This window comes from Notothenia rossii (genome assembly GCF_949606895.1).
Source record: "Notothenia rossii genome assembly, chromosome: 2".
In the NCBI taxonomy this organism is placed as follows: Eukaryota; Metazoa; Chordata; class Actinopteri; order Perciformes; family Nototheniidae; genus Notothenia; species Notothenia rossii.
In genome coordinates, this window is record NC_136904.1 from 78,609,982 (window position 1) to 78,630,828 (window position 20,847).

General features: G+C 41.6%; 1 protein-coding gene and 1 pseudogene across 2 annotated transcripts; both read left to right on the forward strand.

Annotated features, from left to right (window-relative positions):
* Nucleotides 1-778: 778 nt before the first annotated feature.
* Nucleotides 779-7,815, forward strand: LOC307029690 (annotated as a pseudogene). The gene is made up of 8 exons: nucleotides 779-835; nucleotides 1,542-1,714; nucleotides 4,091-4,177; nucleotides 4,644-4,654; nucleotides 4,960-5,015; nucleotides 6,912-7,016; nucleotides 7,529-7,584; nucleotides 7,786-7,815. The product of its transcript is annotated as an uncharacterized misc_RNA (transcript).
* Nucleotides 7,816-12,852: 5,037 nt separating this feature from the next.
* LOC307030831 (uncharacterized protein) lies at nucleotides 12,853-20,743 on the forward strand. Its single transcript, XM_079667497.1, has 5 exons — nucleotides 12,853-12,896; nucleotides 13,837-13,986; nucleotides 14,133-14,219; nucleotides 14,355-14,453; nucleotides 20,619-20,743. The coding sequence occupies exons 2-5, from the start codon at nucleotides 13,837-13,839 to the stop codon at nucleotides 20,646-20,648; spliced, it is 366 nt and encodes a 121-aa protein (XP_079523623.1). The 5' UTR covers nucleotides 12,853-12,896; the 3' UTR covers nucleotides 20,649-20,743.
* The last annotated feature ends 104 nt before the right edge of the window (nucleotides 20,744-20,847 follow it).

Genomic DNA, 20,847 nt, shown 5'->3' on the forward strand with positions numbered 1-20,847 from the left:
CTTCATTTGAAACATACTACAAGGCACCTTTTTATTTATTATATTTAATTATAATCCACTTAAGGAGAAAGTATTATACGTGTAATCCACTACAGGCATTTCACAGCTATACCTTCATCATTTCACACTAGTAACCTCAAGAGTCAAATTAACATACAAAACATGATCATCAAATAACATATTGAGAATTGTTTAGGATGAAACTGCCCAAGGTAAAAGGTATTTAACATTGGCACCACCTCCATCGACATTAAAGCAGTTTTAACATGTTTTTTCTGTCAATTATAATCCAATCAAACACAAAAAAGAGACATTCTGGAAAATGAGTAGGCTACCTTTTGAATTTAGCAGGCCTAATGCTTTCAATAAAATAGGAATGGACTATGAACATCATGCAGCTAATTACTCACCTGACTGATAGTAGTAGTGCAAGATAATAAGACTTGTAACTTGGAAGAGGAAATAAATACTTGAAACTGTGGCCACATGAGGAGCAACAGTTTGACTCAGTCCACCAACTCTCCTCTTTTACAAGCGGATATTTAGGTATTTTGCGCCACCTTGTGAGTGAACCGCTCAGAGCCAACCAGTCACAAGATGGTGTCAATACTTCGCACTCTTCTTCACCACACAGTCGAAGTCAGCCATGGAGCTTTCTCCCGCTCTCCTTGGGAGATGAAACTCTGTGTTTATAGCACAGACCTCTCGGAGCTTCGTTTCTCTGCTCTTTCGGGCCACTACTACGGCCTTTAGCAGCTGATTTATGGACGGATCCACCATGGTGGGGGGCTCGCAGGCAGGTGAGGAGGTGGTACAGTGTGGGCCAGACAATCACGTAGGCCTACAGAGTTAAAGCTGCAGATCAGACAGACACTATTTAAGAGCAAATAAGGTTCTGTTTCCTAGTTCCAGCCTCACAGTAACATTTTAAAGCTGCTATCTTAAGGCCTATTTCAATTAACATTCATGAACACTACTACTGGAGGTAACTTTAGAGCAAGTCCTTAGTCCCATTGGATCTTAGAACAACAAACTCCATTGGAACTTTTAAAAGTAAATTAAAGACCTATAGGTAATTTTAGCGGTAGGCTATCAGTGTTCATGTTCATTTGTTTTATGGTTCTGTGATAAAAACTATTTCTGTTTGTTTACAGACTGTTTTTAATTATGCTCCTCACTCTTTATTTTGTATCTTGTCTTACTCAGAAAAGCACTTTAGGCTGCATCTTGCATGAAAGGTGCTTTATAAATAACGTTTATTAGGCCTAGCCCTCAAACATCAACTTCATTCAGACTTGTTTGGGTTAGTCCTACATTCAGCCTAGTCTTCACTCAATGCTCTAGAAAGATTAGAGCTCGCTCACTACTATACGCTGGTTAAACAATGCAGAAGCATGGGAGTAATAACCACAACCAGCGAGACAAGTATGCTGATGTGTAACCAAGTCTTTATCAGAAGATCACAGCTTTTACAGGAACCCCGAGGCTGCTGTCTTGTATCCCTTAGTTTGAAAATGGTGTTGTTTTTGTGACTATTAAAGGTCCAGTGCAAGGCAAGTGTTATGGCCTGCTGCTCCTCTCCCTGTGGCCAGATGTTAGTGACCGGCTGCACCCATGGAGACCTCGAACTGTGGGACCAGGATATCGATCTCATGCAAGAAGGACGCCCATGACCTCTGAGTCACCTGCAGATTTGCACCACAGTTTAAAGTCAGTGAGATATTTCAGTGTCAAAAGGGTCAGTCTACCCATGTCACCAAAAATACCTTTCCACCTATTATTCACCTATCCAGGGGCGCCGCCAGGGATTTTGGGCCCCATGAAAAGATATTACATTGGGCCCCACCAGGCACAGGCAACGCCAACCAAGCACAATGCTGTAACCACACCTCCAGACCCAACCGACTAATTTGTGCTTTAAATAACTCTACCTGTACAGGCTTGCATCTATCTTGTAGTCCAATACTAACCGCACAATATTTACTGACACTGAGCGGTGAACATATAACACTGTGCAGACTGCAAATTCTACTGCAACATTCTGCTGCAGTAGAATTCACTATTTGATATAACACGAACATTCCTGACAATAGATCTCAATAGTCATCTTTTATGGTGTACATGCCTTTTTAATAACTTTTTTGAATGGAACATTCATAAATCAAAAATAAATATAACTTAAATATACATGACCTTTTAAATTAAAATAAAGTGAACATTAACACCAATATTATCATTTATAAAATGCTATAACAAAAAAAATAACATAAACAGCAGATTATTTGATTACATATACATGCCAACTACAAAATAAGCGGGTATTAAAGTGTAAATGGACAACAAAACGGAAATGGAAATGAAAAGGCCTGATGGTGGTGCTAAATCAGAGCCTATTACCTGTTCTCAGTCTTTTTCTAATCATGCATCTTGTGTGTAGTGATCCAATGTTGTTACCATAGCCTTGCCCTTTAACAGTTATTACGAGCCCTTGCTCAGCCTTACTCACCAAGAGCCCAGCGCCTAGCCTTCTTACAGGCAAAGTCACTGATCAAGTCCTTGAAGTCCAGCTTTCTAGCCAACTGGCTTTCAATGGACAGCATGGCAAGACTGCAAAGCATTATGGGGGGGGGGGGGGGACAGGGCTGCTGAGCCTAAATATGGATCTGTTGGTCCTGGCACCAGGGGGAGGGACAACTGATTTATATGAATAGCTGCTAAAAATATACCTGGATTTGTTAAATGTCAGCTAAAAGAGCAGTGAAATGAAAAACCTCTGAATTTTCTGTGAAGATATTAACAGTACTTAATGTCAGCAAAACATCACAATTATTATTTACAATGGACTAAGCTTGGCTAACAGACTAATTTCCACCACTCATGGACCACACCCACCTTTTCTTTTGAAAAACTGGGTGAATACTGTCGCCATTTAGAACCTCTCTCTTGTCTTTCTCTCCTTTTTTTCTTTTTTGAAAGCCTGACTTTGTGAGTCGTTGAGACACCGTACACATGTAAGTACTAGCATCCCTCCTCACATGCTCACACTCTCTGCTGCTAGAAAGAGCAGTGCCGCACAGTGTGTAGAGGCAGGACCAAACCATTACATGTAAATAGAGGGGGGTGTACAGAGGCTTTGGATAATTAACTTTTGGAAGAAAAAAAGTTAAATGAATCGTTAGTTTAGTGAGTACATTATCAATATAACGTTATATTAATGTTAATTATTGGTGATTGATGAAAGGTTACTTAAACATTTTTCTTAATATTCAAAAAATGTTTGGGGCCCCTGTCAGTCACGGGCCCTTAGAATCGTCCTAACTTTTCACCCCTTTACGGCGCCCCTGCACCTATCCATATTGGTTTCTTAACATGCAACTAGTTTTGTTCATTATGTTATTTACTAATAAAGCTTTGTGTTCATACCTTTTCCTGTTCATCATTGTTAACTGAAAAATCTTTGTGTTGTGGAACAACTAATCAAATCATTTGAAGATATTATCATGTAAACTGGCGAACATAATTGTTTGTCTTTTTTCTGACTTTTCATTAACTAGATGGAATTGATTTATCATAAGAAACAGTCCAATTTAATGATTGAAAATGAAATGAAAGTAGTTTCAGTATCTTGAAACAGAACACTATCTTAGATATTCACGGTGAACATTTTCAGTATTTCTTAAGTAAAGAGAAAACTACAAAAGTACTTCAGTCTTTTGGGTTTTTGCGTGCCCTTATCCTTCAAGTGTTTTATTTTTCAGTCTGCCCCTAGTTGATTGTTCATAACATAAATTCATTCTGAACAGAAAATTAAATAATCCTTTCACAGTTAGCAAACAGTTAAAAGCAACCTTTAGCATTTCTATCCACAAATCCAAATGACAGTCAGACAGTGTTTGTTATTTTTCAGTTTTGGGAATAAAAAGCCCTTAAATCCCTTTAATCCAAACACAATATATATCCTATACAAGACGATGCTTGCCTAGTGTTGACACCCTTCACAAACAGGCCATTGGAGGGTATTTGTCTTCCTTTTATATTAAAATCCGTCAAGCATAAACATTGAGAAATGTGGCTGTTTTTCATTCTGCAGATGGATGCCGTGTGGAGTTTCGACTGGCCTCCTGTGGACAGGACAGCCAGCTGAACATCCGAGTTGTTTCCCAGAATGAAGGAGCAGGTAGGACGACCCCTCTGTCCGCTTACTCAACTAAAAGCTGCCTCCCTCCATCTCCCATGAGAGAGAGAGAGAGAGAGAGAGAGAGAGAGAGAGAGAACCTGCTGACTGCTTTAACCTTGGAATCGCTCTGCAGAATAGAGGAATTGTATTAGTGTGAGGAATAAATCAGCTGCAGACTGAGTCATTAATAATGGATCACTTTAAGACATCTTGCTGAAATACAGCAGCTGCGGAGAAGTGTGTGTGTGTGTGTGTGTGTGTGTGTGTGTGTGTGTGTGTGTGTGTGTGTGTGTGTGTGTGTGTGTGTGTGTGTGTGTGTGTTTGTGTGTGTGTGTGTGTGTGTGTTGAAGTTGGAGAAGAGGTCAGGTGCACACAGTATATCCACTGTGACATTTATATCTCGTAAGAGCCGCAGCAGAACAAGAACATGTCGTGTATGTTCATGCGTTGTGTAACCTGCCTGCAGACTGGATTTTCGTTAGCGTTTGAACACACTCCATGTTGTTAGTGCTTAAAATGAGTTGCCGTGGTAACGTCCGTTTCTGGGGTGGATTGGATGTGTCCCACGTGGTGACCCGCTGCGTCCACTGGGATTTTTTTAAATCTCAGTGCAGCTTGTATAAACACATGCCCGTCCTCGTTTCGTTTTTGTTTAAATGTATTTTTCACATAATGTTTTTTACTGTTGGGAGGTTTCAAGGACTCCGCCTAACTGAAATGTGCATTTCTCTTTAGTCTATGAAAGAGGATTGCGTGCTTGAACCCCTATTGCATTCTTTTAGGACAAAAAGACTGAAGTGCAGATGATTCAGGAGAGCAAGGTGCCCTTCCTGCAGCTGTGATCACTAGTCTGTATGGAACATTTTCCTCCTCCTGGCTGACTGTGTTTGCAGCCCCATATTCTAATGCTCCATATCCAGAGGATTTCAGCAACCAGAGTCATATTTTTCATGTTGTCAGATTTGCAGCCTGTTTTCTAATTTACGCATACCCTTTCAATCACACCTCACATTTAGTTTAATTTCAAAAGTGTAGACTCTTTTATTTCATCGGCTTTAATAATGTGTTTTTTCCTCACTGAGATGTGAGAGTGATCACTTCAAATAATGAGAATGCAGGCAAATAGTAAATTAGGCTCCTGCAGAGCCCGAAAACAGCTTTTTACAATGATGGAGAGGAGGGAGCTTACATTTTGAAACGCATGTATTTTACACACAGATCATTTGAATGCAGCTGAAGACCAATTGATGTAACATACTGCAGGATTATTGTATGATGAAGTATTACTGCATACTACTCAGTGTTTTTGTATCTTAAACTGAGAATATTTCACATTTACCGCCAACATTGCTGTGCTACCTGTCAGCAGGTGGCACAACACGTGGAAAACTGACAATAGTTTGTGTATTTATATATATTAATATATACATATGCGTGTGTGTGTGTGTGTGTGTGTGTGTGTTTGTGTTCTCCCTCAGCCTGTGATGTGGAGCTACTACACACTCCCACCTGTCATTCAGCTCCAGTTGTGTCTTGTGTGTGTCTCTTATGATCGAGAGCTGCTGATCTTGGGGGAGGACACACACTCATCACTCATCACACTCATCACACACACACACACACACACACACACACACACACACACACACACACACACACACACACACACACACACACACACACACACACACACACACACACACACACACACACACACACACACACACACACACACACACACACACACACACAGTGTGTAGTCAGTGCTGATAAACTCCTCCTCCTAAATATTGACTTATGTGCCTGTCATACTTATCTTTTCTAATTTCATTTGATTTATTATACTTGTTAAAATCATATGCACATTTGGGACGAATGTAGTTTGAACTGATCTCTCTGTGTTCAAAATCTTCTTTTGTTCTGTTGTGTAAACAGCAGATGCCACTGCTGAGCACTGATCCTGCTGTTCTCTCAGCCGGCCACAGGAGGAGTGGTGTTGTGTTTGCATTCTCTGCTGTTCTCTGGCTTCACTTCAAACACACTGAAGGTTAATCTGTGTTTTTGTTTGAATCCAATTTTGTATTTCATTATTCTTTCATGAGAAGGTTGCATTTGAGTTCTACCAACACACATTACTCTATTATTCTACATTTCTTTGGATAAAAGTGTTACAATATTATGATGCAGTAATTGAAGCACAAATACAAAATGTAGACTTCTTGTTTAGCTATGCTGCCTCACTACTTTCTAAACATTAAATCCCATCCGCTGTAAACACTGAAATGACAAACATCCTGTTCTGTTTGTTTGTACTTTGTTTGCAGAACCTGGGACTCCTGCTCCACACTTTGAAACCGCACCAAATGTAAACGACCTGACCTCCTGCTACTAAGCAATCTCTGCAGCTATGAGACAAACAGCAAAACAGGAGTGAAAGGGTTCAGATCAAAATGTGTGAGTTTTGCTCGATTAGTTTTTCCCAGAAGCCCTCGGTGCACTGATGCAAGATTTTATTTTCCAGCGCTACTATCCAGACAGTCATTGAAGTGGCACCGCAGGTAGGCATCAGCAGAGCGCTTTGTAGTGCTTGCAAGGATTTAAGATACTTTACGATCCAAGACTGTTTTCTTTTAAATTTCATTTTAAGGGTAAGCTACATTTAAAAGCAGATATCTTCTTCTCTGCAAATGTAAGTCTGTCATACACATCGTTCACATCTCTGTCCTTCCTGCAGGTACGTGACTGCTGTTGCTGTCTCCCATTATGACATGGATTGCAGCCGGCTCCATGGACAGAACCATAAACGTGTGGAGAATAGGAAATGGAGTCGACAGAACTGGTAAATACTTGACAGAGAATTGTTTAAGGTGGCGCCTACAAATGCACAATCACTCCTCCTTTCTTCAAACAACAGTCAGTTAGCATTGGTCCAGAGCCCAGGAGTGAGTGCTTAAGACTCCCAGAAGAGTATTTGGGAAGATATCCAGCAAGAGAAGCTCATAGTGCATGTGTATTGCTGCCTGACTGCAGTGTCTAGAGGAGGAATTATGATTGATGTTTATTGAGGCAGTAGGGCTAACTACCTCTAAGCCTCAGAGGGCTGATGTTATGGAGGTGAATCCTCCTTAAAAAAAAAAAGTCCCAACCCAACATGAAAGCAAACATTTGGAACACTAAATGAAAAGTTAGCAATCGTTAGACATCTGGAGGCCTCGAAGCTTCATCACCGCATCTGCCATCAGTCAGTCAGGTTGATAAAGCAGATTCCACCTCAATGGAGATCTGCCTTTTTGTGCCTCTCTTTATACCCCTTTCTTTTAATCTCGGTGAGTTCTCTCTATTCACATGAAGTTATTCCCTTTGAGGTTTCTCTACAGCTGATAAATGAAGGCAGACAGTGTGCCAAGGTAAATAGATCTACCACTCTGTTTTCTTTTAGAAAGGTATTCGCAGTAAACTCCTGCTGTGTTTCGTTCTTTATGTTCATATAGTCATGAGAGTCTTGCAAAGGTGTTTCAGATCATTTCATGTCTTTGTGTCCTGGAAAAATCTTGTCTTTTGAGTCCGTTATGCATGTGATGAAAAGCTTTTCTTGTGATTTTTTCCAGGGATTTGAAATGGAACCCTCTGATGGGTGAACCTAAATTATATGAACAAAGGTGCTTTGGTGAAGAAAGATTCTTATTCAACGTTTTTCTTAATGCCAGCAAATCCCATGAAAGGATTCCAACAGCAATATGTGTTTCCACCTCTCAACACTTTCAAGCCTATAAGAATGGGTCACTCACCATGAAAGTTCAACTTTATTCTCAACGTTTTAACTTCACCCCCCCCTCCTTTATGCCAGGCCCTTATAACTAAAGGTGTTTTCACTTCACATTGTTTATGAGACCTCTCTGCTCACGCACCTGTTAGGGCGGGACCTCCAACCCTGTTAGCAGTCTTCTTATTGGACAGAATTGGCACAGATGTATACAGAGTTCACTCAGACTGATTAGAAACACCTGTGTTTGTGGGAAGGATGAACTGACCTCTCAGTGCTTCACAAACTTACATTTTGAATTGAATTGTACACAAACACAAGGATTGGATTAGTTTGAGACTATTTCCAGCCTTGGATTGACACACATCAGGCATGTTGGTGAGTATTTTTGGCAAAAGGAAGTTGACCTGGTGATGAAGTAAGATGTTATGTATATTTTGGACAACAGTGGAGGTCTGTGACAGAGAGGAACAATACAATACTTGTTAGCAAAATCCGTCTTTAGTAGTTTGTTGAAAATATAACCTCCTAACCTCTCCTGGAAATAACCGGGATGCTGAACAGACCTCCGGGTAGACCAGGAACATGCTGGAGAGATTACATATCTGGTCTGGCTTGGGAACGCCTCAGGTTCCTCTACCAGGACTCGGACCCAGATAAGCAGCAGTAAATGGGTTGATAAGGGAGTGAGGCAATCTTCATACTGTATGTGCATCCGTTGAAGTAATTAAACAGCAGTCTGAGCGATCCCAGTCTGCAGTGAGGCTCTGTGAGGTTTTCATGCTTTGGCACAGTGATTCCATGACTCAGCCTCCTAGACTGAGAGACTCCACTCACTATATTAGCCATGGCTGCAGAGAGGAGGTGTTTCTCTGCTCATTGTCGTGCAGATGCTACTAAGTAGGTAAACCCAATCGGTATGACTGCTTGAGGACTATTTGCATAGTTTTACTATTGCCAAAAAAAAAGGAAAATCACATTTGACAACACCGTACTTAATCTTTAGTTCTACTGTAATGTTAGCATGCCAACCAAAGATGCCAACCCACTAAAACCAAGATGGTGTACAAGATGTCTGATAAACATCAGCATGCTAGTATATAAGGTATCCAAAAACAAATCATAACCCTCTAGATGTGCTGTCAACAATCGGACACAAAGAAAGTAATCATGCAGCAATGCCAGTTTAATTAAAACCTCTAGACCAGAATGCATTGCAGCCATCGGACAGGACACCTTTTTCCCCCCAATTGAAGGCATGTTTTAGTTTTTTTTCAAAAATACAATATAATGTGGAGTATAATACCCATTGACTGAATTGTCTAGACTAGCAAAGGTAGCAGGGAGTGGATGGGGGGGATACTTAGCATGGTAATGAGCAACTCCTCCCATGCAGCCGCACGGCTAATGATGGCTGATGGGCTCCAGGAAGATGCTGCGAGGTGTCATTAACGGGCCGGCGCGCCACAGGGCAGTTTGTCTCGGCCTGGTATGATAAACGATGGCCGCTCACTCACATGGTGTCCTGTGAAGGTTGATGAGCTGCACACTGGCACTATCTAAAGTAGCACAACCCTAGCTTCAATGTTCTCCCCTTTGATAGATCACATGCTTGTTTGCTAGGTCAGGGATCTGTCTGTGTGTGTGTCTGTGTGTGTCTGTGTGTGTGAGAGTGTGTGAATGTAATTGTCAATCCTTTATCACCACAGAGGGAGTGTGTCCTTTTCTGTTGAGTGTGAGGGAGATTGTTTGTTTGTATCAGGAGTTGGGGAGGCTGTAATAGCAGAGCCCCTTCCTCCCTTCCTGTTGTGCATTTTGCAGGAAGGAAGTTGAGGGGTCACTCCAGTCCAGGCTGCTGATTGGCCAGAGGAGGATGTGCAGACCTGACTGTGTGTGAGAAAGGACTACAAGAGCATGTCAGCATCTTCATAACTAACAATATTGACGGAGCGATACAGCAGCAGAGCTAGGAAGTGGTGAGGATCAAATATGAAACACAGTCACGTACATTAGTACAGTACACACACAATCACAGGGACTCTGTGTTTTTTGTGAGGATTTACTGTTTGATCCAAAAACATGACAAGCTTCAATTGGATAGTATGATATAAGCCTCTTTTTTTATCGATGCTCTACATTTATTATTCCGTCCCACAACTCTTTCCCAAACAGTGATCTGATTTAGCGATGTGAAGCCGCAGTTTTTCTATCTGCTCATACAATCACAAATCATGCTGTGAGGACAGAACCCCACGGGATGACCTTTACGTCACAAACAATGATAATCCCTCTGAAAATAAGATTAGTCCATTCAGGGTCGTCCAAGGTCTGCGTGGAAAGTCAGTGCACAAACTGCGGCCAGAAAACAACACAATCTGTCCCTGCAGTGGACAGACACACTGTGGTGCTACCAGGGTCGGACTGGGGGGGAAAAGTGGGCCGGGGATTAATTGACCGACAGGCCCACTTAATGCGCAGCATGTATCGGCGTTACTTAACAAAAAACCCTATGCATTTTATGTTATTTTGGACAATTATTCATATTGTAATCACATTACCTGAGCCCTTGAGTTGCCTAGAGAAAAATAGTTACAGCATATATTTATTGATTTGAATGTTAACAGATCATTGATGCAAAAACATTTGGACCCAATTTGCCTGACTTGACACATGGAATAAAACATGGGCGTCGGAAGCATCCTCAATGTGGGTGAGACAATTTAACAGGGGTTGTGGGCAGGTGGTGGACCTCACCTCCTCTAGGGGGGTCCGGGGGCAAGCTCCACCGGGAAGATATTTTTTTAAATGTTGAAGTTAAATGCATCAATCTGGTGCACTTTGAGAGCAAAATTATGGACTAAATCTATGGCAGTCAGTAGGGGCTTGGACTGTGAGCCGTTGGGTCGCCGGTTCAAGTCCCCAACCAGACCTACATTTGGAGTGTGGACTTCTACTTGGAGAGGTCCCAGTTCACCTCCTGCCCTGCCGTGATGCCCTTGAGCAAGGCACCGGACATCCCCCTTCCCCCCTCACTCCCATTCAGAGATGGGGTCGTTACTAAAAAAATGTAATATATTCCATATTACATAATACTTTAAAAAAAAGTAATATATTACACTACTTCGTTACTATCTACATAAAGTAACTCGTTACTTTACTCGTTACTTTACTCGTCGAGCACGTACGAACTGCGCATGCGTGAGTCGCAATAACTCTCCTTACCAGTAGGCGGCGGGAGTGTGTGTTTGTCATTCAAGACAGGCAAAAACCGGAAGACAGAGAAGAAGAACAGACACGTGATATAAACAAACAACAAATAGCGTGTGCGTTAGCTTAACCTTAGCATGTGCAGGTGCAGGTGTTTGTTGAGGTTTGACGTGGTGTTTACAGCAGTGGATAACAGCTTCTGGCCTGGACACAGTTTGCACCTCACCGTCACATTCCTGTCTATTCTTCGGACGAACTCAAAATAATGGGCATACCTCCACCCCTCGAAAGTTATCGCTGACTCAGCCATGTTTATGCAGCACTGCACGTGGAGATGTGGACGCGAAAGTCGCGCAGATTACGTACATATATAAACCTGCGGCGGAAACCCCTCTTGTCTGTCAGTGTGATTATTACTGATTTTAGTAAGTAACGAAGTAACGCGTGTCGGGGCAATGTTAGTAACTGTAGTGTGATTACTGAATTATAAAAGTAGCGCGTTACACTACTCCATTACCGACAAAAGTAATATTATTACAGTAACCCAACTCTGCTCCCATTGCTCCCCGGGCGCTGTACAATAGCTGCCCACTGCTCCTAGTACTAGACTCCTGGTACTAGGATGGGTTAAAAGCAGAGAACACATTTCACTGTGTGTGCTGTGTGCTCTGCATGTGTGACCATTAAAGAGGGTTTCATCCCTCCCAATTCTTCTTCAACACCCATATAAAACAGAACCGTAAACAGATTTACTTTTTCTTTCAACATTTATTTGAACAGCACTGGGCTGGGCTGGGCTGGGCCGGAACACTTACAAATGTGGGCAGGTAGGATTTTGGTAAGCAAAAAAAAAGAATAAGGGAGAGGCCGGAATACTTACAAATGTAGGCCTGTAGGATTTAGGCAAAATACAATTTTAAAAAATTCTTTTTTTTCTTCTTTTTTTTTTAAAATTGTTTTTTTTTTTGGCCCTCCGGCCCACACACAGCACCGGCCCACCGGGGAAACTCCCGGTATTCCCAATGGCCAGTCCGCCCCTGGGTGCTACACTGTAGTACAGCCACTAAAAAAGTACTGTCAGAATCAATATTTAACCAACCAAGGAAGTTGTGTTTTGAAGGCATCATTTAACGCAATGATTGATTCATACCAACGCAGTCTGTCTGCTTGCCTGGATTTACTGAGTCGTTTTCTTTATTTCAGTTTTTGTACAAATCAAACTAATGAGATATGATGTAAATTAGTTAGCTTCGGAGGGGCCTTTCTTAACTACAGACACAGCCAAGTTAGTTGGTTTCCCACTTATCCACTCTTTATAATAAGTGATTTTGACAGACGGTGGCTTTGGTTTGAGATTAACCATACACACATTGTGATATTAATCATCTCATCTAAAGCTCAGCAAAAAAGTAAACAAATATATTACTCTAAACTTTTCCTTGAGAGCCTACGGTATGGGTTTGGTGAGTAGTATTCCTTTATTGAGCACATTTTAATGCATGGAGGCTGGCGCAGGACCGTCTGTTAAAAATCCAATCTATCACCCAATCATGATACTCGCTGTCCATTGTGAGATTGGACCTAAACCAATCACGACGCGAGTTCAAAATGGACGGAGCCAATCACGTCACGGCATCACAATGGACAGAGCCACTCACGGCACGTCTTCTCTCCGAACCCGCCCCCTCACGCTTTTGATTGACAGTGGACTTGTCGCAGTCCTCGCGAAGCGCATCTGAGATATCCAGAGTAAATACCAACAGAACACTAAATGTTACTTTTCCCCTGTTTGACAGTCATAAAACCTAATTTTACAACCGTCACTCGATGTCATTTTACTATTTTGCCGTCAACTTTTACATGACAGTATACGGCAACTTCAGTCAGTCAGTCTGCATCAAATTAGTTGGCATCGCCAGCATTGCTAACGCTAATGTTCCTATTTTAAATAAACGTTAACTGTCATTTTAATAATTGTCAACAGCCATGAGTAAATATGTACATCCGATTGTCCGATTGTTATACAATTATTAGATTAATGGGCATGTTGTAATTAGCTTATTACACTTTTTGACCTGTGGTAACACCAGCATTAATCATACAGCTACTGTATGTAGCGTAGCCCTTACGATAGTTGTTGACAATAGGTGCGGTGTATACGTGTATACTTATTAAGGTTTTACAATAACCAACTTTAATATTACCCACTGTAATTTGAAATCCCTATTGGTAACGGGGCGTTTTATGAGTTAGTTTATGCGTTGCATGGTTTAAGTGTATTGTTAATATAGACACCTAAATGATATAATGATATGCTTTAACTCAGTATTATATGATAATATGAATAGATGTATAAGTGTGTGGTTATGTGATGCAGGATGGATACAGTATATTGTTAAATATATATTAAAGATAGCTTTATACTGTATATAAGATTACATTAATTATAATTCAATATACATACACTCATAATTGATAGAAGGAGAACTTCATGGTATAAATATTAACATTATATGTTTATATAAGATTATATGTGTAGATAACATGTATATATACGCGCTTTGAGCACCAGGAAAAGCAATATATAAATAACATGTATTATTCATATTATTCTTATATATAACTGATAACATGGTATCAGTGTTGTTTGCTTTGCACTGTAGTTTGCTCTTAACACTTGTTATTTTAGATGAGCACTAAACCCAAAACCCACAAAGCGATGGGAGATGCGGATTGGCTGGCCCGGCTGAAGGCCTTTGCTAACTCTGGAGTTTGGCCTTCAGAGGGGGGGAATAAACCAGCTCCGAGGCAACGGAAATGGTATGCCCTCTATCAGAAGGTAAAGTATAGCAACACATGTACCTATTACTTAGTACTTATTAAATTAAAAGTGTACTGTATTACTGAAAATAGACTAGATACTGGTGCAAATATTATCAATCGAGTGACTCACTGCAGACTAAAAAATAATTATGATCATTTCAGATTGAAAAATGCCCCATGCTGGCCCGTAGACAGACCACCCTCTTTGGCGGGTCCATGGCCTGCAACTGTGGATATCATGTCGTTAAGGTGATGTATTTGAAAATAAAATAACATTATTGTTGTTCTTGCTTGCGTGCCTTTTACAGTGCTTTAATGCTGTTGCTGTTACATAACATGTTGTATTGCATTACATGATTGATAGATTGAATGCTCTTGTTTTAGCCTGCCAATGCCCCGCAGTCTGTAGCCTCAGTCTCAGCCCCTGGAGCAACTGCCTCAGCCCAGCGGACATTCCTGCGGCCCCCTCCGAGTTTATCAATGGTAAATATTTCCTTAGTAATTACTGTTTTGTTTTGAATTATTTAGTTTGTCTTGCACAATAAATTAACCTCTGTTTTTTCTCTTAGTACACTGAATCACACTTTAGTGGGTCACAATCGGCCTCACTGAAGCCACATTTAGTGGCTAGGAAGTCCCCCAGCTCTTCCCCTCCTTCTCCATCCTCTGTCTGTTATCCCTCTACATCCTCTGTGAGGACCTCCATCCCTGCTCCATCCCCTGTCAGTTCTCCCTCTACATCCTCTGTGAGGACCTTCATGCCTGCTCCATCCTCTGTGAGTTCTCCCTCTACATCCTCTGTGAGGACCTCCATGCCTGCTCCATCCTCTGTGAGTTCTCCCTCTACATCCTCTGTGAGTTCTCCCTCTACATCCTCTGTGAGTTCTCCCTCTACATCCTCTGTGAGGACCTCCATGCCTGCTCCATCCCCTGTGAGTTCTCCCTCTACATCCTCTGTGAGGACCTCCATGCCTGCTCCATCCCCTGTGAGCACTGCTGTAAACACCATCCTGGCAGTAGGCTCTGTGAGTACTGTGTCTACTCGTTTGTATGGCTCTGTTGTAAATCTAAATGTAGCCTTTATATATTCAACAATTTGTTGTTCTCGCCCGAACAAAATGAGTCTGGAGGAGATGAGCCAGCCACTGCTGCTGCAGCTTCATTCTGGTTGCCTCGGGAAATGAGCAAGGCCATCCCTGTGCAGGACCAGAGGTGGATTTCCAACACCCTTTTTAATTCTGGCAAACTGCGGCCACATTTGAAGCTGTGGTACGAGCCTCCTGTCCCAGCCCTCATATACCACCAGCCCCCGATGCCAGACCGCTTCTTCACCCATCGGCTGATGGTGTGGATGCCCTACCACCTGTGGAACGTGAGGGTGTTCTGCCCAACATGTGGGAAGCAGCTGACGGGCTCCCAAGTAGCACCGTTGGCCAGGTAAAGCTAAAGAGGAAGGCCTCACCCACAACAGCAACACCGGCAACTGTAAAGCTGCGTCCCCAGCTGCAGCTATTCCCTGCTCCACCCTCTGGACCTCAGATGGTGGGGCAGCAACAGCTATTCCCTGCTCCACCCTCTGGCCCTCAGATGGTGCTGCAGCTATTCCCTGCTCCACCCCAGCTTCCCTCTGGCCCTCAGATGGTGCTGCAGCGGCAGCTATTCCCTGCTCCACCCTCTGGCCCTCAGATGGTGCGGCAGCAACAGCTCTTCCCTGCTCCAACTTTGGGCCATTGCTCCTGGATTTTTAATCCAGTGACCTCACAGGTGCCGGTCCAGGTCGCTGCTCCACAGGCTCCGAATGCCAGCCTCTCTTCTTCCTGCTCCTGCTCCTGCTCCAACCACCCGAAAGCTGACCCGCAAGGTTGTGCACAACACGTGCAAAAAGTGTGGGAAGTTTGGCACAGCGGAAACTGGACACAGCCAGTACAAGGGAGTTGTTTACTGCCCCTTGGTTGAGGCTTTGCCAAAGGAGCAGTGGCTGAAGGACATGAGGAACAAAAAGTGACAAGTGTTTCCACCCCCATAGGCATTGACACTTAATTATGTATATAGTTTTGTTTACAGTTTTATAGTTATGTGTGTATATATCTTATGTATAAATTGTATATAGTAATTTTATCTTCTATTTAAGAGTGTTATTATCATTATTTTTTGTTATACCGTTTTACTACTGTTTTAAATGTTATTATGTTTCAGTGTTTCCCCTATATACAAATAGTGGCGGCGCAGCGCCGCTGCTGAAATATGAGCGAGCGCCGCTGCTAGGGGGCGCCAGCCAGGTACCCAAAAAAATAAAATATATATATATTTTTTTTTTTCTTTACTTTTTTTTTTTTTCTTAAAATAATAATAAGTGGCGACCCTTTTTCATTTTTGATTGTTTGTTATGTGGATTTGTAGTATTTGTGTTACTGGCATAGGCGACACAGGCGGTCGCCTTGGGCGCCAGATCTGTGGGGCGCTGCGCTGGTAGCTCTGGGAGGGAAAAACATTTTTGACCGTTGGTGCTCATCCAAATGTTCGGCCTTGATGTAACAACATTCATGATTAAGTAAATGTAACACCCTTTTCACCCCGGTTACACGTTTAATTTGCCCTGTACGGTGGGCGCTGTAAGTTATATTAATGGGGGATGTTGGCTTATCAGGCGCCCGCAGCTCACAGCCAAAGTGCCAGCGTGGTAGCGAGAGAGAGAGCAAGGGCGAGGGCGCACCGGTACCGGCGCTGTTGTTATTAGAATCTGGTGCTAGCTGCGCTAACGGATATAAGAAGTAGATGTTTCTAAAACCAGGGTGGAGGAGAGCTCTCCTGTCAGATTGAGAGGCTCAGTGAGGTAAAGGACTCTCTGAGTATTTACAAATTGTCTAGAACCGGCCCTGGTACTAGGCCTCAAGAGCCTTTCTTGTGCGGGGCGCACTTCGCACGCACTAAACAATTCCACGCGCTCCGCGCTCACATTATGCTAGGCCCACGTGCCTTAGCACTGCTGCTATGACTCCATCCTAGGGGAAACACTGTGTTTAACTAACATAAAATAAAGGTTTGGCTTTTTCAAGTATGCCTAGTGTCTGTCCAATAATTGTAGTGGAGTGCTATGTTTACAATTTCTATACTTTTTCGTTCAATGTTCGAAAGCTAAAAACAAAATAATTATAAAACCTATACCTTAGTTGATATTAATGTAATGGTTATATTTGTATTATTTATCAACAGCACACAAACAATGAGCTTCAATAAAAATCCATATCGGTGACTTAAAAACTATCCCTGATTTAAAAAAAGTATTTAATAAACTTGAAAGAAGTAAATAAGTTTTAATATTTAATAGAAATGTATTAATCGTTAACTTTACAACACAAGTCTTATCAGTCAATATCTCTAATTAATTAATGTTAAGATATGCAACACAAGCACTTTTATTCCTCTCATGTTCTATATATTATACACTTCAATACTGACGGAGTTGGGATTCAATCCTGCAATCTTGTGGATGTGTTTTCCGCCTCAAGAAATAAACAAATACATACTTTTTTTGAAACACTACTGTATATAAACACTTTTAAATGCTACAGAAGGGAAATTGGGAGCAGGAGAATTTTCTCCTCTTTTCTCCTTTTTTCTTCCTTTTTCTTCTCCCCCCTTCTCCCCCCTTCTTCTTCCTTCTTGCCCCCCCCTTGCAAGACTATTGTTCCCCAGCCCTGGCGCAGTGGATAGAGCCTTGGTATGGGGATCAGGGGGTCACAGGTTCAAACCCCAATGCAGCCAGCATGATGTTGTGTCCCTGGGGAAGACACCCCAAATTGCTCCTGTGGGGATTGCCCACAGTATTGAGTATGTAAGTCGCTTTGGATAAAACCATCTAACATGTAACATGTAATGTAAAAAGTGAGATCTTGGGCAAAATAAGTTCCTTTTTTGGTGCTGATGGTTCCATCATTCTGTACTTTTACAAAGCACTTTAAAAAAGTCTATTTACAAAGAGACATGTTTGTACAGACACTTGTGCCACAACTGTGCATGTGACGACTTATAGCCCATTTCTGTAATTGGCAACTTATTCCTACCAGCAGAAGTACAAGCCAAAATAATGATATACAATTAGTGACATTTTTATAAACCTCAATTATTGTTGAATTATTAGATTTGATCTCTGGATTTCATTATACTTTACAAAAAGTTTAGCACAGAAAGTTGTAATTTACTTTCATTTGTTATCGCTTGGTATGCAGTGTAAGTTAAGCACATCTTTCATTCTGTTTTGAATGTAGCAGACAGTTGACATGAATGCCATAATGACCTCACTCTGATTACAGTACATTGTGCAGACTGTAATCATGTAAGCAGCTGCATCACTGTCCCATCTTTAATCACAGTAAAACGCCTTGTTGGCGGTTTAGTTTGCTTTAATTGGACAGCAGTAGACATTGTAAAAAACTTCCCCTGCATGCTGCTCAGCAATGCAAAGCGTGTCTTAAGGAGTGAGCATCTCTCTCCATGTGTTTAGTATGGAGGATTGCTCATCATTACCACAGAACAAGGACACAGGAAACAGCCGATTGCCACATTTCCTGTCCTATTTGAGTTGTGTACCAACAACTATCATTTCTATGCGTGCATAGACACACACTTACTTCCACATAGAACACACACCCAAATTAGATTCCGGCACACTTTACTTAATGAAATATTCATGAATCTTTGAGTAAGGGCATGGAAGGAAAAAGTTCCTGTTGGAAATGGCTCGCATCTCTGTGGAGACAGCCTCATTCTGCAGTTTCCTTGTAGCGTCTCATCAAATTATCAATCTAAATGTAAAGTGGACCGTATAGCACTAATGGCTTGTGCCCCCATGAAAAATGCTGGAACTTATGGAAATCTTAAATCCCATTGAGCTGTTAAGTGCCGTTTTTCTATCCAAGGGTAATTTATTGGATGAATCGGAAGACTTAATAGGTTCAACGTGTTTCGTCGAGAGAAGACATTTTGATTGAGCAACGTCACTGATGGCGACAGCAGCATCTGCCTGTTTTACTTAAAGACGAAGACTGTGAATGCAGGCGAGGAACGGAGTTCACAGTGCGAGGAAGACACAGTCTTTTGTAAGGTGTGCTTGAATGCTTTCATCCCTTTATCTTGCATTTCTGCATTATGAATAAGAGCAAGAGTACGAATTCAAAGCCGCAGTAAGAGAACAAGCTGGTCCTCAACGAACAGTAGCTGATTATGTACCCCTATTTATCATGAGGTTGAAGCTTTGGAGTGTTCACCATGATAGCATTTAATTCAATTCACCTACACAATGATTTAAAAATAAAACTGCACCAAATCTATCCACAACTCTTGTGTGTCAACATATTCATCAGATGCAGCTCTAACCTATACTGCAGTTATATCACGTCTTCCAAAAAGCATCCCTTTTTGTTCTGATATTCCTGACAGCATTGCCAAGGTCATAAACTCCGAGCGAGAACCAGATGTTTTATTTAGCATTCGCAGCCAATTGAATCGGAGGTCTGTAGCAGTAGTGTCTCTCTCTGGGAAATGTCAGTTTGTTCAGCAACATGGGGATACAGTATGTTTTCTAGACTGGAATCATATTATAAAATATACTCTAGACTCTATTTTATAATATGATTCGAGTCTTTTACTAGACCTGGTATATTCAATTCTGACTCATTGGCGGCTATTACATAAAGGAGTATTGTGGGGAATTGTTTTAAAATCCAAATTGGGTGATTTTCGAACATTACTATGAAAGTGTTATTTTTTTGTATTGAGGAAATTGTCTTTTTTCTTTGGCCGAATTAAAAGAATTCTCTAAATCGATTTCTACACCGTCTCCTCACTTATGAGTGGCTCCAAAGGTCTTCCTCAGTTGTAGCTGGTGGTGATATTGGCAGCTCATGACCAATTCACACGGTGCAGTCATTGGGCAGAGACGAGTGATTTATTTTTCACTTTTGTGCTGTTTTTCAGTTTTTATTCTCTAGTATAATATTGAAAATGTTTTCCCTTTTGAACCACTAACCAATACCAAGTCCTCAGACCTTCACAGTGACGGTCTGGCTCTTTGTATCGAGCAACAGATTGATCGTGTGGAGATCCAGATTTACTCCTGCCTTTGTTTTATCAGAGGACAAAGTCTGTCTGTCGAGTCTGTCGCCTCACTGACTCACAGAAAAAACACAAAATAGAGTTCAGCTGGTTTATGTGAAGTATTGGACGATGAACAAATGGATAGAATCAAATCACTTATTCACTATGTTTGAAAAACATCATAAGAAGTTCAATGTGTCGGATGTTATTGTATTTATGAGTCATACTTACTGAACAGTTGGTTGGTTTCTCAGAACCTGTGGGCATCCGTCTCCCTACGGAAAGCCGGAGAAGAGTCGTTAAGACACCCCTGATACATTTCTGTGTCTAATCACAAGAGAGCTGGAGAAAGATCCAGTCATAGAGAGTGAGAAGACAATACTACAACACCTGTTCATTGTCTCAAACTGAGTCGAAGACAGACTCACCTGTCATATCCAAGTGTGTATGTAAAGTCACAATGTTTATATGGATAGGGAGGATGTAGCTCAGTATTTTTTGGGTAAAGCGTATAACAAGTGGCATGTAATGTAATGTTTATCTATTCCACAGGCAGATATTCCTGTGGGCGCGAGTCCATAGGAATCATGGGTGTGATTAAAACCAGCTCCATGAAGAACCTGCTGCTCCTCACCCCTGATAGATTTCGGAGGATGGCAATAAACCGATGGATGCTGAGCAGGTGGACAGCAGCTCCTTTGAACTTGTTTTGTCAGAATCCAACTTTACTCTGCTCATCTGATAACAAGTGCTCTTATTATAATTGGAAAAAGTAATTACT

Bases quoted from the DNA above. Each gene is read 5' to 3' on its own strand.
- LOC307030831 (XM_079667497.1), top strand. From the start codon at position 13,837: ATGAGCACTAAACCCAAAACCCACAAAGCGATGGGAGATGCGGATTGG. The intron at 13,987-14,132 runs GTAAAGTATAGC...TGATCATTTCAG, and splicing joins GGTATGCCCTCTATCAGAAG to ATTGAAAAATGCCCCATGCT. The intron at 14,220-14,354 runs GTGATGTATTTG...CTCTTGTTTTAG, and splicing joins GTGGATATCATGTCGTTAAG to CCTGCCAATGCCCCGCAGTC.